The 15,649-nt window shown below is 31.4% G+C and overlaps 1 protein-coding gene across 1 annotated transcript in view; it reads left to right on the top strand.

Moving 5' to 3' along the window:
• The window catches only part of LOC143054023 (uncharacterized), a 119,057-nt gene that overhangs the window by 64,721 nt on the left and 38,687 nt on the right, over nucleotides 1-15,649 (top strand). Inside the window, exons 18-24 of the mRNA XM_076226867.1 lie at nucleotides 2,392-2,525; nucleotides 3,109-3,265; nucleotides 4,339-4,488; nucleotides 5,639-5,926; nucleotides 7,551-7,730; nucleotides 8,581-8,958; nucleotides 15,298-15,498. Of these exons, the coding sequence (XP_076082982.1) occupies nucleotides 2,392-2,525; nucleotides 3,109-3,265; nucleotides 4,339-4,488; nucleotides 5,639-5,926; nucleotides 7,551-7,730; nucleotides 8,581-8,958; nucleotides 15,298-15,498 (1,488 nt within the window). The remainder of the gene's footprint in view (nucleotides 1-2,391; nucleotides 2,526-3,108; nucleotides 3,266-4,338; nucleotides 4,489-5,638; nucleotides 5,927-7,550; nucleotides 7,731-8,580; nucleotides 8,959-15,297; nucleotides 15,499-15,649) is intronic.

Below are 15,649 nucleotides of genomic sequence, written 5' to 3'. Positions count from 1 at the left end.
TTCATACAATAGAGGTTGATAAATTTGGCTTCATGTCATTTACCTGTCCAAAATTAAGGTCACTTTATTGTTATTGTGATATTGTTAAAGTACAAAAGAACCCTATATTCTGACCAATACTTAAAACTTTGTGCATCTTGATTTAATTGTTAAAAATCTGTTAATGTTGAATTTTAGGGGTTATTTAGGCCTTTTAATTGCATATTTCTTTACATGGTAGTTTTTTTCAGATATAAAAAAACTATCTGCTTGACTGTTATAGAAATAGACTATGCTTGCAGGGTCTTGTTTTTTGTTTACACCAAAATCTGACAGATTATTATTAAGTTGCAAAATATTTTAAATGAAAGCTGAAATTTTTTCTATCTTTAAATGTGCATTGAACAATGTTGAAGGTTAAAATAATCATAATGTGAACAAGAATGAAGAAAACATCTTGGTCCCCCCAAAAAAACCATCATCAACCAGGATATAATATTCCAAATTTTAATTTATTATACTAATATCAGTTGAAATCTCAAGCTACTTTTTTGCATGTTTACAATGTAGGTCATGTCCCAACAGAAAATCAATGAATTTGACAGTACAATGTACTCTTAGCACAAACACATAAGGTCACTGTGAAATAGACATCTAGGGCAAGAAAGTCAGTTATACCAAACCAGTTTGACTAGATGTCTAGTTTAAAACCAGTTTGACTAGATGTGTCCTATATTTTGACAATGTAAATGACATGAGGACCTGCATGGGTTTTTTAATATCTGTATTCTTTAAATTTTTAGGGCATTTTTCTTTTAATAGCCTTAAAAATAACTCTCATTCTGTAAAGCAAATTCTCATGAAAATGATTTTACTATATAGTCTTTCTGTTACAAGATTATTTATCAATTATGCACATTGATCATTATATTATCGGTATTGCATTACAGTTACCTAAGTTTCCTTTTTGTTTTGCACATTTATTCTTTATACTTTTGCACCGCATTATTCTCTATTCTTTATTTTGTTGTTCATTTTCTCTATTCTCTATTTTTTTTTGCTATTACATTTATTCTCTATTCTGTAAACCCCATTCTGACCCTTATAGGTAAACTTCTATTGTATGAATGGAATAAACTGACCTTTCAATTCTCAAGGCTAAATAAGTATTTTATAGGCTAAATACAAACTTACCTGTCAAGGTAGAATTGTAATCTGAGTGATACCGGTGTTATTCAAGTCACCATAAATTGTTAATCAGACTTTTGACCCCAATTTCACGGTCCACTGAACATAGAAAATGAAAGTGCGAGTTTCAGGTTAAAGTTTTTGGTCAAGGTAGTTTTTGATGAAGTTGAAGTCCAATCAACTTGAAACTAAGTACACATGTTCCTTATGATATGATCTTTCTAATTTTAAAACCAAATTAGACTTTTGACCCCAATTTCAAGGTCAACTGAACATAGAAAATGAAAGTGCGAGTTTCAGGTTAAAGTTTTTGGTCAAGGTAGTTTTTGATGAAGTTGAAGTTCAATCAACTTGAAACTTAGTTCTCATGTTCCCTATGGTATGATCTTTTTAATGTTGATACCAAATTAGATTTTTTACCAAATCTCACGGTCCATTGAACATGGAAAATGATAGTGCGAGTGGGGCATCCGTGTACTTTCGACACATTCTTGTTTTACTTTATTTCTAGCCAAAATACTCTCCTGAATAGTTGTCTTTTACCTAGAATTAAAGGTTTTGAAATGGGTCCATTTAAGGTGGCTCAGGTGTCTTCCTCCATCTTGGATTTTGAAGTAGCACTCATATGACAGTTGGTCTAGATATTAAATGGAATGTGCAAATTTTGAGAGTAGTATGTAATTTATGTGTAAGACTTTTGATGTAAATATAGAAAATTATGTGTTTTATCATATTTACTGCTGTAATTTCTATAAAACACCATATTTGAGTTTGATTCATTTTTTTTCAACTTTGGCAAATAAGGGGAGATAACTCAAATAAAGTAATTTTATATTAGAAAGTGATGTGAATTTACTTATTTTGATATGTAGCATGAAAACAAGTTCGGTGACCCCAATTTTTCTTTTTCTATTCTGAAAGCATGTTATAAGAGCTATCTTCTCACATTTTATCTAAAAATTCTATAATGTAGTTTTCTTTTTATCACACAAAATTGAATTTTCCATGCACAATCTATACAAAATCTGACAATTTTGCACAACCTGTAACGTAAAAAAATGTCTGGTGACCCATACTTTTTATTATATTTTTGAAAAAAGCATTATAAAAACTTCATTTTGACAAATTATTAAAAATATCTATGGATTTTAATTAAGACGCCCCAGCCCCACCAGCCACCTTAAAAACAAAAAAGTAAACATTTTTATGGATTTATGTTTTTAGGTTATTTACGTATAAAATCAACATTACCTCATGAAGTAGGAACACCTTACCATGGATATATAGTTACTATATCAACACAAGATTCTTGTTATAACAGAGCCACAGGAACTGTTACCATTTCAACGAGAAATGAGGTAAGTTATTCCAGTACAACAATCTATACTCTATAAGTTTACGTGAATTTTTGCAAAATATCAATGAGAGAAATTATTCAAAGAGTACACATTAATCGTTACAATAACTCCACATAGTATGGTAGGTTTTTGTTTGTTGTTAAGTCATATAGACTTTATACTGTAGAATTGAATCAAGGGTTGAAACTAACTTTTTTACTTTATGGTAATATTATCTTAAATTTGAAATTCATGTCTCTCAATGAACAGGTAAACTAAACAAAACTCCACAATGGTATGAATTTAAAAGCAGGAGCTGGTCTTACAGAAAGGACAAAGATTAACCAACTTTATTTGTGAGCCATAGGAAAATAACACAGATATAGATTGTCACCAATATTTGAATCCACCATTATATTAATTAATTAAAAGATTTTCATAAAAGAAAAAAAAATAACAGTGAAGTCTGCTTAAAAGGGTAAATGCAAAACAAAATATTATTTAAGTCAGGCCAGATGGATGAAAGACCCTAGCTTGTTATTTGTAAAGTTACCACAAGTTGCATAGGTCTGTTTACAATATAACTTGCTGTAAATTTTTTCAGGCTCCAGAGTTCCCAGATTTACCTGCTACAGTAGAACTATCTGAGAACAGAACAGGTGGCGAAGTTTACACATTTGCTATTAATGATCCAGAAGGAGATGTATATACACATAGTATCTTTAGAATTACACCAAGTACAGATATATTTTATTTGGATGGTATGTTTATAATATACACACATTTTTTCTGGATGGTATGTTTATAAATATAAGGAGAGCTGAAGTGTAGTGGTTAGTGCATCGGACTACTAACACAAAGGTTGCTGGTTCGATCCCCGTTCCAGGGAGAAAATTCCAGGGACTGAATTTTCAACTCTTCCTTGACACCATTTGTGAGTATGGTTTTTGAGAAACAATGATAGTCCGTCGAAAGGGGACGATAAATGGCTGACCAATGTTAAGATAGAGCAATAAGACACCCTTGTAGATTTCCAAAAAGAGCAGGCTAATGTCGCTACAACGCAGCATTTGCACCATTAATATAAGTTGTAATAACTTGTTTCCTAATCCACTATAAATAAATATGTTTAAACTAATATACACACATAATTCTTAGTATTTCCCCAAGTACAGATACATATTCTATCTTAAATTGATGGTATGATATACACATATACAATTTACAGTTTTTATCTTCTGGCCTAATCATAGTGGTGGGGGGATGGGTTAAACCTTCTAACCTGTCTGTAGTTTTTTTCAATCTTGGTAACGGCTGAGATATTTAAGCTGTATTACAGATTTTGACGGAATTATCTTATTTGTCAGTTGAATTGTTTAATTTAATGTCAAACATCCACACTTAAATAAGATCAATGACATTCATTTATGGCATACATTTCGTGAGTTAAATGTAACATTCTGATCTAAGCAAGTACAAATCTTTGAGGAATAATCTTTTATTGAAATTCCAAACTAGAATTAGGTGCATATCACCTTCCTTTTAGGCATGTATAACTTTGTTTCAGTTTTGAATGAAGGTCCATAACTAAGCAGCTATATACCTTCATCACCATGGAGGAATGGTTGTTTTACCAGTTGATGCATCATGTTTAGTTCGAAGAACCATACAATGAAATTAGGTAACTCTGACCTTCATTTTAGGCAGGAATGATTTTGGTTCAGTTTTGCAATGCAGTCATAATCAAGACATCTAAGGATCAGCTTACTCCTCAACATCACCACCATGCATTTATAATGTCTTCCTAGTAGATTATATATATGCATTTTTGTAGATCATACTGTGATGCAGAAAGATGGAGCAATACTAAATACAGATACACTGGCCAGTTCCTACGAAATAAAGATGAAAGCTAACGATGGCAGTAATACAAGATATGGTTACATCTATGTCAATATACTGAGACAAACTCGTATACCTATGAGTAAGTAGTTGAATATAAAGTCATAGATCATAATATTACATTTTAAGCTGATTTAAACTTTTCTTTTAATTAATCTCTTTGTGGTTTACTTTATTAGCTCACCTGGCCCAATGGGACAAGTGAGCTTTTCTCATCACATGGCGTACTTCTTCCATGGTCGTTGTCCGTCGAATTAAAAAAATTAACCCTTCTACCAAACTTGGACAGAAGCTTGTTTGTGATCAGAAGCTAGTATCTAAAAGGACATTTTGTAAAAAATTATTTCCTGTTTTTCCGTATATTCCTTATAAATGGACCTAGTTTTCTTCCAGTTACCAATCATATACAGTCTGCAGTTTACGTTTTTAAAACATTTATTGGATTCATAAACCATCCTGGATTTTTACCTTGGACAGAACCTTCTTACAATCAAAAGATACTGATAGTATCTAGAGGAAAACGTAAAAACTATTTTCTTTATCATTTGTTCATTCAATAAATTTATGTTTCAACTAGCTCTTCTATAAATCTATAAATTTGATTGCATACTGTATCAAAAGTGGGTTGCCATCTCACAAAACATGTTTAGCCTACCGGGTACTACATTTTTGCGCCTGTCCCAAGTCAGCAGTCTTTTGCCTTTGTTAGTCTTGTATGTTTTTAATTTTGGTTCAATTATATGTTTTGGAGTTTAGTGTGATATCCATTTTCTCTGAACTTAGTACACAATTTTATTTAGGGGCCAGCTGAGGACCACCTCTGGGTGCGGAATTTTCTCGCTGCATTGAAGACCCATTGTGGCCTTCGTCTGTTGTCTGCTCTTTAGTTGGGTTGTTGGGTTTTGACATATTCCCCGTCATCATTCTTAATTTTATGTATTCATTTTTTACAAGCGTAATGTTTTTCATACATTTCAAACGAACATTATATTTCATTAACTGTTAATCTATTATATGCATTCCACTATCACACTGAAAACATAGAAAACAGCAAAAGTAGACAAGACACTGGGTTCCACAGAATCCTTACAAATTATTGTTCAATATGGCCCTTTTGGTTTAAATGTTCCAAAAGATTTATTAGATTTGGCTCCCCAAAGGTTTTGCCTTGAGCATATTATATATATAATGAGATTTTTTAGAGAATAAAATATTTAATGTTTATGTTTCAGCAATCTATTACTATGATCAGCTGGAAGGAAACACAGCTTCTATATCCTGTGATGGAGAGAAGACAACTTACTACACATACACTGATTTTGTTTCTCCTCCAGACCCTTACATCAAAATCATTGATGTTCGATATACTTACAGAGATTGTAATCATACTGATATTCGTGGAGTCGCTGATCAGTGTGAAAATAAGACATCTTGTTCATTTCCAGTGACAAATGCCAATGTTGGAAGTTCTTGTGGGACTAATGGACAGGGGGGCTTATATTTTACGTATATCTGCATTAGTAAGTACATGTATCATAATTTCAACGGAGTTTCCAGTAGAAAATAATTAAGTATGACAGGCAGACAAATGGGGGTCACATTAGATTTTTAAATTTCTCGATTAACTGTTCTTGATTGGTAAGGAAATATTATTTTATGTAGTTTTTATGTAACTACTTAAAACATTCAATGAATGTTTCTTATGAAAAAATTAGGTCAAAATTGGTTTTTATAATATTTTCCTTTGTGTCTCGCAAGTTATTGCTTTAACAAAAATAATAATATGAAGATAAGCAATATAGACAGGATGAAACATACGGTTTTAACATTTGATTCATTATTTTAATTAACTGAAGTGTTTTCTTTTCCCGAAGCTTCTTTTACTACAAACTTGAACACCAAGCTACAGGAGCAAAGTTGTCTGGAATACCCAGTTTTGTGTTATTGAAAGAAATCTAAGCTATAGAATTTTAATAAAAAATAAGAGAAGATAGCTCTAATTATATACTTTCATAAAACAAAAACAAAAATTGGGGTCTCAGGATTTGTATTTTTGCAACAAAACTATATAAGTAAACCCATAAAACAATAACTTTATAAATGTGTCTTGAGTTACCTCACCCTGCATTGCAAAGTTGAAAACGTTGAATCAAACAAAAAATGTTCTGTATATGTAAACATTAGTCATAGAACATGATAAAAGATATGATTTTTCTTCATTTCAATTAAAGGTCTTACAAATGAATTACATTCTTCTCTCAAAATTTGCAAATTTTGTAAAGATCTACACAGATTTTGAACTGCCATAATGATTGTACAATCCAAGATGGCAAAAGGAACCTGTGTTCTGATATTGTACAATCCAAGATGGACACCTATGAAAATTGGTGACGATCAAAAATTTTAACAGAGTTATGCCGTTGGAAATATTACTTATATTGGAAACTGTATTTGCTATCTAATCTACCCTTAATTTCTCTTATATCTATAAAAAGTTTTAAAGAAAATAAAAAAAATGTTGTTTTGTTATATGTGTTAAATATTTACATATTTATATACTATATATATATTATAGATGTTTAATTCAGATTAGTTTAAACATATTTATTTATACTGGATTAGGAAACAAGTTATTGCAACTTATATTAATCCCTTTCCACTTTGCGGGTGGGAGTGCAGCCTATTAGCGACATTAGCATGCTTTTTTTCAAAATCAGAACGGGGATTGAACCAAGAACCCTTGTGTTAGTAGTCGGATGCACTAACCATTACACAACTGGTCTCCTTTAGATTCATATCTTTATTCAGAATTGTACAATTGATGTCTGGAAACGCCTTTTTTTTACACTCTCTCTGATAAAAATGTTGTTCATGTAAGATGTGTTTCACAAACAACAAAAACTAAAGTTTAAAGACCAGGTCCATATTGTCAAAACTGCCCTTGCACAGATAAAATATGTGCATTGCAGGGTATATTTGAACTCTGTTCTTTTATTGCATCACAATGAAAATTTGATTAAAAGTAGAATATACCACACAGAGACCCTATGTTTTCTGGGACTAGAATGGTCCCTTTAAAAATGTTGTAAATAATTTCTTTGTATTTGTTTTGGTCTTGATTGATTAAATTAACCTATATTACAGAGGATGGGGCGTGGACATCTTGGTCAGGCTGGGGAGTTTGTGACAGATCATGTGATGGTGGTATTCAGATTCGTACCAGAACTTGTACCAATCCATCTCCTAATGATCATAGTAAAAACCAAATCTGCAAGGACAACAGAGAATATCAATCACAAGAATGTAACACCAACAGTTGTACATGTAAGTTATAAAAGAGGAAATATAAATATAAATTTTACCACTGCAACAAGTGTGATATAATATTTCGCCCCTAAGTACTTTTCAATTTTAAAATTTTGACTGTCAAATGTAAAAAAATATTGTACGTATTGCGTGAGGCTTGTTGGTGGAATATCTGTTTCTCTTATGATATTTAAACAAATTTATCTTTTTTTTCCAATGAGCTGCAAAAAGATGTGTTCATTTGATATGATTATGTGATGTAATTCCTCGATCATGGTTGCCAATTTATTTTGATGTCTCAATAGTAAATTCAGGTGAAAGCAAGATAATATGACATCATAATTAAAGTTAGGCCAAACAAATTAATATATGTGTTTCCTATTACATCTTTGAAAACGTTCTGACTTTAACAGTGCTTATTGAAAAATGACAAAAGAAACTTTAGGGTAGGCTATTTTTGAGTTTAAAAATTAGGGAGGGTAGGGTAATAGGAAACACACATCTTTTTTTATTTGGCCTTATTATCTTTAAAGAACAGAGATAAGCAAACCACATGTTGATTATAATTTTTCTTCAACCTGTTGGTGAAAGTAAAAATGATTAGAATTAAGCGAAAGACTGATTCTGTTTCGAGATTAGCTGTTTGTTTCATGGACCGATTATGTATTGACCTAGGTTTAGATTCAAGGTTATCTGTATATTCTCCTGGGATTTGAAGTATCAATGATTTTCCATGAAAATTTGAAATAAGTACTTAGCATGTGTTTCAGTTTCTGAATTTTGGTAAAGACCATATTTGAGAGAGCTCGTTGTATAAGTTTCAATCATTCTTATAGTTAATAATGTATCATTTCTAATATGATTACAGATACAGGAGGCACCTGTAAAAATGACATCTGGCAACCAGTTTGCACAAGTTTTGATACTAATGGATCCCTTGAGATTACTAAAGGTACATGGAGCTATGGATGTGAATGGTCCTATAATCATGCTAATCCTTGGAGGAATCTTAAGACTACTGTTTCCAGTTATTGTACCAATTATTGGAAATGTGAAGTTCCAATTTTAGAGAGTAGCTTAGCCACTTGCTACACAAACACATCTTCCATAACAGAGTTTGATTACACTGAAACATATGTGTGTCATGATAAAGGCTGGTACACTTGTAATAAACAGTTGCCGTCATACAAGCCTGAGCAGTACTATTCTATCTGTGGAGCATTGTATTGGGGTTATACCTGTCACAGTAAGTTTTAGCAACATTAGAATTTACCAATCTATAGAACTATTGTACTTTTTTTGGAGTATCACAGATTTTCAACTTGCTTTTGCTTTGTTTGTAAATATAATTATTGGATTATTGATGTGCAAAGAAATATCAAACTGCTTCTTTCTCCCAAACATGTGTTTGTTCAATTTGTACCTTTATGAACCAGTTTTCATGATATCTGATTAATGCAAAACAGATGCTTATATTCATACTGTAATTACACAGCATTTGATAGAGCTCCAAAGGGATAGCAACCTGGTTATGGGTACCACAGGCCCTATATATTTAGTAACAGGAAGGATTGGGATCAGGGTTTCCACTGGCAGTTTCCATTTTTGCAGTTTGACAGAGAAATTTGATTTTGGAGAATTGTTCATCACGAGTTGAATATTTTTCGATTTTGAATTCTTTGATTAGTTATTCTTTTTTTTACATTTGCAAAATTTATGAATTTAAAGTAGAAAATGGAAGGAACTCGATCTTTTTTTATGCATTGACAATTTGTTTTGATTTGACTTATCGACAACGTCTTGACAATGTCTTGATAATGCCTATTGTTGTGTGACAGAGGAGTGAAATAACAAATTTTATTTCACATGTGAAAATATCGGTTTTTATTTCACTGAGAAATCAATGTAATTCATTGCAACCAATGTAAATAAATGGTTTTATAAAATTGTGTGGTTAAAGTCCTTCATATGCCAAATAAATGATTTGTTTTTTCAATTTTATCTAAAATATTGTTTAGAAGAAAATTGTTATCATTGTTTTAGCGCTCCTGTTTTGAACAAAATTTACCTTGAACAGGGGTTATTTTTTTTGTAACAGCCCGGGAATTATTGGTAAGCAGAATTTACTAGTCCTGATGAAAGAACTGCTAGACCAGAAAATCAAACCTGATAGCCTGAACTTTTAACAAATGTTTGAGTCAGCTCGATATTTTCTCCTGATTGAAATTTCAATCCTGTAAGACTTTAATAGTCACAAAGGCAATCATTTTTAAAATTTTGGCATCATCACAATCCATGAATAATTTACATTAAACGATACTAAACTTCAGAAGACGTTTGATATAACTTTGATGTTCTGACGTAAACTGTTAAATTGACAGTCCACATACAAAATATTAAAAACTAGTGAAATAAAATCATCCTTAAACTCTTTATTAATGCAAAATCACCCTGTCGATCAGATCTGTACTTTTTTTTTCAAAAATTATTTTTCCTATTACGGAATGTTGACTTGTCAATGGTAAAACACAGACCAAAGATGGACACAAAACGCCGTGTACACTGTCAAAGTTGTCCATTCAGTTTATGTAGTTCTTTCCACATAATTTCTTCTTGAAAATTCTTGAAATGAATGTTTAGATAGCGTTATCCATGATAATGTTCGCATATTTTGAAGAATTCGGATGCAAAATTAAATCTCGCACCTGCGCACATGCTCACACGTGTGTCAGTGGTTCTGAGGAATTTTCATTTTCATTTTTTTTTTTTAATTGATCATAAATTTAGAATTCTATGTTAATATGTATTTCTGAAAGGCTTATTAAATCATTCTTACTAAGTAACAGTTCATGTCAATCAATGCATCATACCCCCAGTACCGTTACTTGAAAGTCTCAGCTCGACCATTCCATTGTACAATACACTAAGTTCGGAGAAATGGATAATGATAGTACTGGAATTGCAATCAATACATGATACCGGTCCACCCAGAGTCATTTGTTCAATTTTAAAAACATACAACATTAGTTCAAATTCTTGGAATCCCAAATGACGTAATTGAACTTGATTGGCTAAGTTAGAATAGAGATGAAGGGATTTTCCACTTTGTGTTTTGGAATCGCCAAGATTTTTTTGTTACCAGTCCGTTGGGCAAAAATTGGTTACAAGTTTTGATTGCCCGAGGTGTAAATGCTCTAGTCTCGGGCGTCGAGCTAGTGGATTTCTTAACCCCTGTAGAATTTTAACAATTGGACGAAAAAGAAAGTTTTGATAACTGATTTTATTCAGAGCTCTTCAACAAAACAGGATCTGATATCTGTTAAACTTAAAGAAGTTGAAATCCAACCAAATGATGTTGTAGATAATAATTCTGATAGTTGAGAAGAGTTAGTCCAAACAGTAACATTGAAAGTGCTGTGAAAACAGCTTATTCACATTGTTTAAATAGTATAAATATTGTAACAGTATATATAGCCAGTAAAAAAGTAGTTGCAACAGAAGATTTTTCAGTTTTAATCTTTAGCATTATACACCAAATATACACAGAAAAAAGTCCCATAAAATCTAACTTAAGGAAGACTAAAAAAATCACCATTTATTATTCCTATGGAGATTTGCATTGAAAAGGGAGGTAACTCTTGCAAAAAAAGGCAGAAATATCAATAAAAATTGATACAAAATCATACCTTTACCGCTTCTATTCACAAGAACGTATTGATTCTTGATTTTTTAGCGGTCTTTAGAGTATAACAAACAACTCTAAAGGTGTTTTCATATCTTTTATCAAGCTATGATCTAGATTTCGTAATTCATTAGTTGACCATTTATTGAATTTTTCAACATGTCAAGATAAAGAATCTCAAATTTAATCAAAATAATTAAGCATGTGTTCTTTTTTTTGTGGTTTAAAGTTTCTTTAGATAAGTAAAATGCTGAAAAATTATAATAAACAGATATAAACAATACCAAATTTTCACATTATATTTTCAAAATGGTCACAAAGCTTCAAATTTGCAATTTCTTTGATGAAAAAGGCACGAAAAAATAAAACTACCAATAACAATATGGTTTTGTACATTTCATGAGCAGAAGATTATATAATTTAGTAAAGTACAAACTTATAACCCAATCAAAGTATCATACTTTACATAAATTTCAAGAAAAACAACCAAAAACTGACCAAAAAAGACTCATTTTTGCAAGAGTTATCTCCCCTTCCAATGTTAATTTCCATAGGAAATAAAAAATGCTGATTTTGAGTTTTCCTCAGGTTAGATTTTATGAGACATTTTTCTGTGTATATAAATGGCATAATGCTTAAACATTTTCTGTTGCTTAGTTTGAGGTTAAATCTTAGTTTGACTGGACTACAGTTGAATTTAATCCATATAAAACCATAGAAGATAAATATTTATTGTACCAGCTGTGTCGTCTGTTGAGAGTGAAAGGTTTCTTGTTAATTCAGCCCCAAGTCGTTCCAGCCCAAGTCAATCCAGCACATATTTAAAGTCGATCTGGCCACAATTAAAAAAAATATATCAAAGGTGGACGATAAACAATTATGGGTTTATTATATTTAATTTCATAAGAGGAACGTTTATTCGAATATTTAAGAAAAAAAATTGTATAAAGATTTCATATAGATTTTTTTCTACCTCAGGAATAGATAACCTTAGCTGTATTTGGCAAAACTTTTAGGAATTTTGGTCCTCAATGCTCTTCAACTTCGTACTTTATATATAGTTTATTTGGCCTTTTAAACTTTTTTGGATTCGAGAGTCACTAATGAGTCTTTTGTAGATGAAACGCGCGTCTGGCGTAAATACAAAACTTAATCCTGATATCTATGATGAGTTTATTTAATTTTTAGCCCAACTAAGGGGCATAATGTTTTTCGATCTGTGCGTCTGTTCGTTCGTCAAACCCCCTGTCCTTCCATTTGTCTGTCTGTCCGTTTGTCCGGACATATAGGATATTAACTCTAAAACGCTTTAACCAATTTGCTTGAAACTTTTGTGAATTGTTTATATCTATTGATGTGAGCTCCCTTTCGTTTTTTATAAATTTGTGATTTTATGTTTCCGAGTTTCGGGGTTTTATTCATCAAAATAAGGGGGATTTTCCAGGTTTTGGACAATAACTCATAAATGCTTTGAGCAGTTTTCATAAAACTTTGGTGAATTGTTTATATCTATTGATATGAGCTCCCTTCGATTTTTGTAAATTTTAGACTTTATGTTTCCGAGTTATGGGATTTTATTCATAAAGAGGGGTGATTTTCCAGTTTTCAGACAATATATCCTTAAAGTACTTTGAGTAGTTTTCATTAAACTTTGGTGACTGATTTATATCTATTAAGATAACCTCCCTTAAGTTTTTTTTATAAATTTCTGATATGACATTGAAGTTATTGAATTTTATTCTTGGAAAATGCGACGGGCGTATCGTGTGCTCATGGCGCAGCTGTTTATTTTTAATTATCTTTAATATTAGGCCAACTAAAATTATTTAGTAGATTTTCATCCAAAGTTTGAAAAAAATTGGGCGGGTGGGAGGATTTTTTTTTTTAAATTTTATTTAATTTGAAACCTTCTTGTGGCGTAAACTTCATATATATGCAAGTGTTATAATTACAAAATGTAGTTTATACCATCTAAATGTGTAAACATGTTGAAAGAATCGTAGATATTTTTCATAATTCTTGAATAAACATCTCTGATTTGCAACGACTGTTCTACATGCAATTGCTACTTTAGAAACCTATTTTCAGTAAACAGTAAAACATGGAGAAATTCTCTAATCAGCTTGACTACCAACTTCAAATTTATTTTGCTCTCTAAGCGATGGTTTGTAGTCCCCGTAAACTTATGCAAATGCAATGGTATGCAACACAAGTATTATGAATGAAATGAAAACTCAAACAAGTGTTGGGAATAGTAAAGTTGGCGCTTTTGAGATTCTCAAGTTATGTAAGAATGATGCATATATAATTACATTGTAAAACATGAAGTTGTTTAAAAACTCTTTTAATGGTATTTTGTGTTTTTAAACAAAAATAATAGCCATAGGTAAATCTAAGGGTTTTTTAGTACACAATGCTGACTCTTTGAACTCGATATACGGTCATGGATCTAACAAGTTCGTGCTTTTGTCAATTTCTTTAATTCAGTTATATTTTTTCTACCAATTTGTTCCATGATTCTTTGCACTTTGGAAATCATTCACAGCCCAAATTTGCTTACACAAAATCAATGTATTATTAAATAAATTCACAATTTTCTGATGAAAGAAATTTCCAATTTGTGACATACCGCGATTTGCGTTCTTGGACACAGCGTATTTAATACTTGTAACCCGAATATTCCATGCCCTTCTGGTAATCTATCTCTTAAAAAATTTAAAAAAAGGAAGTTCGAATGAAACCAAATTATTGACTGTTACCGGTAACGGAAATGAACAAAATCCAGAAATCATAAATTTTTCAAAATAATAAAAATCGGGGCGGGCGTGGATGAAAATCTATCAATTAATTTTAATTGGCCTTATTATAGATAGAGATATAAGGTATATAACAGCAATACTGTTCAGCAAAATAAGATCTACAAATAAGTGAACATGAACAAAATTGTCAATTGAACCCTTAAGGAGCAATTGCCATTTAAAGTCAATTTTTAACAATTTTTCGTAAATTTTTGTAATCTATTACAAAAATCTTCTCTTAAACTACTGAGACAAATTTGACCAAACTTGGCCACAATCATCATTAGGGTATTTAGTTTTAAATATGTGTTTGTTGACCCCGCCTGCCAACCAACATGGCTGAAAATAGAACATAGGGGTAAAAAAATACAGTTTTTGGCTTATAACTCTGAAATTAATACAAAAGTATAACGGTTGCATTAGTTTATGCATCAATTATAAACAAAAATATCAGATGAATGACACTGGCTTATTGGAGCCTCTAGTTTGTTTGTGCCAACATTTCTTTTTTTTTTGTCTAGTCTGAATAACTTTTTTCAATTCCAATAGCAAAACATGGATTTTCCCATTGCTGCAGACTGCATTTGAGAATATTGGTCAACTCAAAATATCCTCATTCTGCAATGATTGAAAAAACATAGTTTACCGATATTCATTACAAATGTACATAAACTATGCCATTAGTTTTCTTGTTTGAATTGTTTTACATTTGTCATTTTGGGGTCTTTTATAGCAGACTAGTTGGTAATTTCTGTGTCATTTGGTCTCTTTTGGTGCGTTGTCTCATTATAATCATACTACATTTTCTTATTTTTAAAAATGTCTATTTCAAAGTGTTGTTTATATCAATTTGGAAGAAAAATAACTACATTCAGGTTGCAAAAAAGGCTGCTCATATTTGTTGTTTTTTTGCATAATTATGGGTCATTTATGGGAAATAGTATTCCCATTCACATAATTAACTGTAATGTTTAAAATGTGTTGTGCAAGTTCCATTTTCATTACCAAATAAACTAAATGAAGAATACAGCCTTTTGCCTGACAGTCTTACAGGCAATGACAGGTATACATCTATAGTGAAACATCACACTATTTAACTTTGTAGTACCGCAGTGGGCTCAATGGAGTGAATGGTCGTCCTGTTCAGTTACCTGTGGAAAAGGGGATCAGTTAAGGACAAGGACATGTAAGAATGAAGTAACAACAGCAGATGGATATTTCCAGACATGTGCTCAGGAGAATTCAGAACTACAGAGTAGTGAAAATAGAGACTGTATCATGGATGGTACACAACCTTTTTGTACATGTAGGTTTACAGTCATTAATTTGAAGAAAAAAAAATGATGCTACATTTTGATGGTAAAAGGGAACCAGATTATAGTTGAGATATGCCAGATCTTCGAGTATGATGTCTATTGCCTCTGTTGATAAAATTCTTCATATTCAGATGACCTAAT

The sequence above is a fragment of the Mytilus galloprovincialis genome, chromosome 12 (genome assembly GCF_965363235.1).
Source record: "Mytilus galloprovincialis chromosome 12, xbMytGall1.hap1.1, whole genome shotgun sequence".
Taxonomy (NCBI): Eukaryota; Metazoa; Mollusca; class Bivalvia; order Mytilida; family Mytilidae; genus Mytilus; species Mytilus galloprovincialis.
Note: the sequence above shows the minus strand (reverse complement) of the source record. Positions and strands in the feature narration are given on the sequence as shown.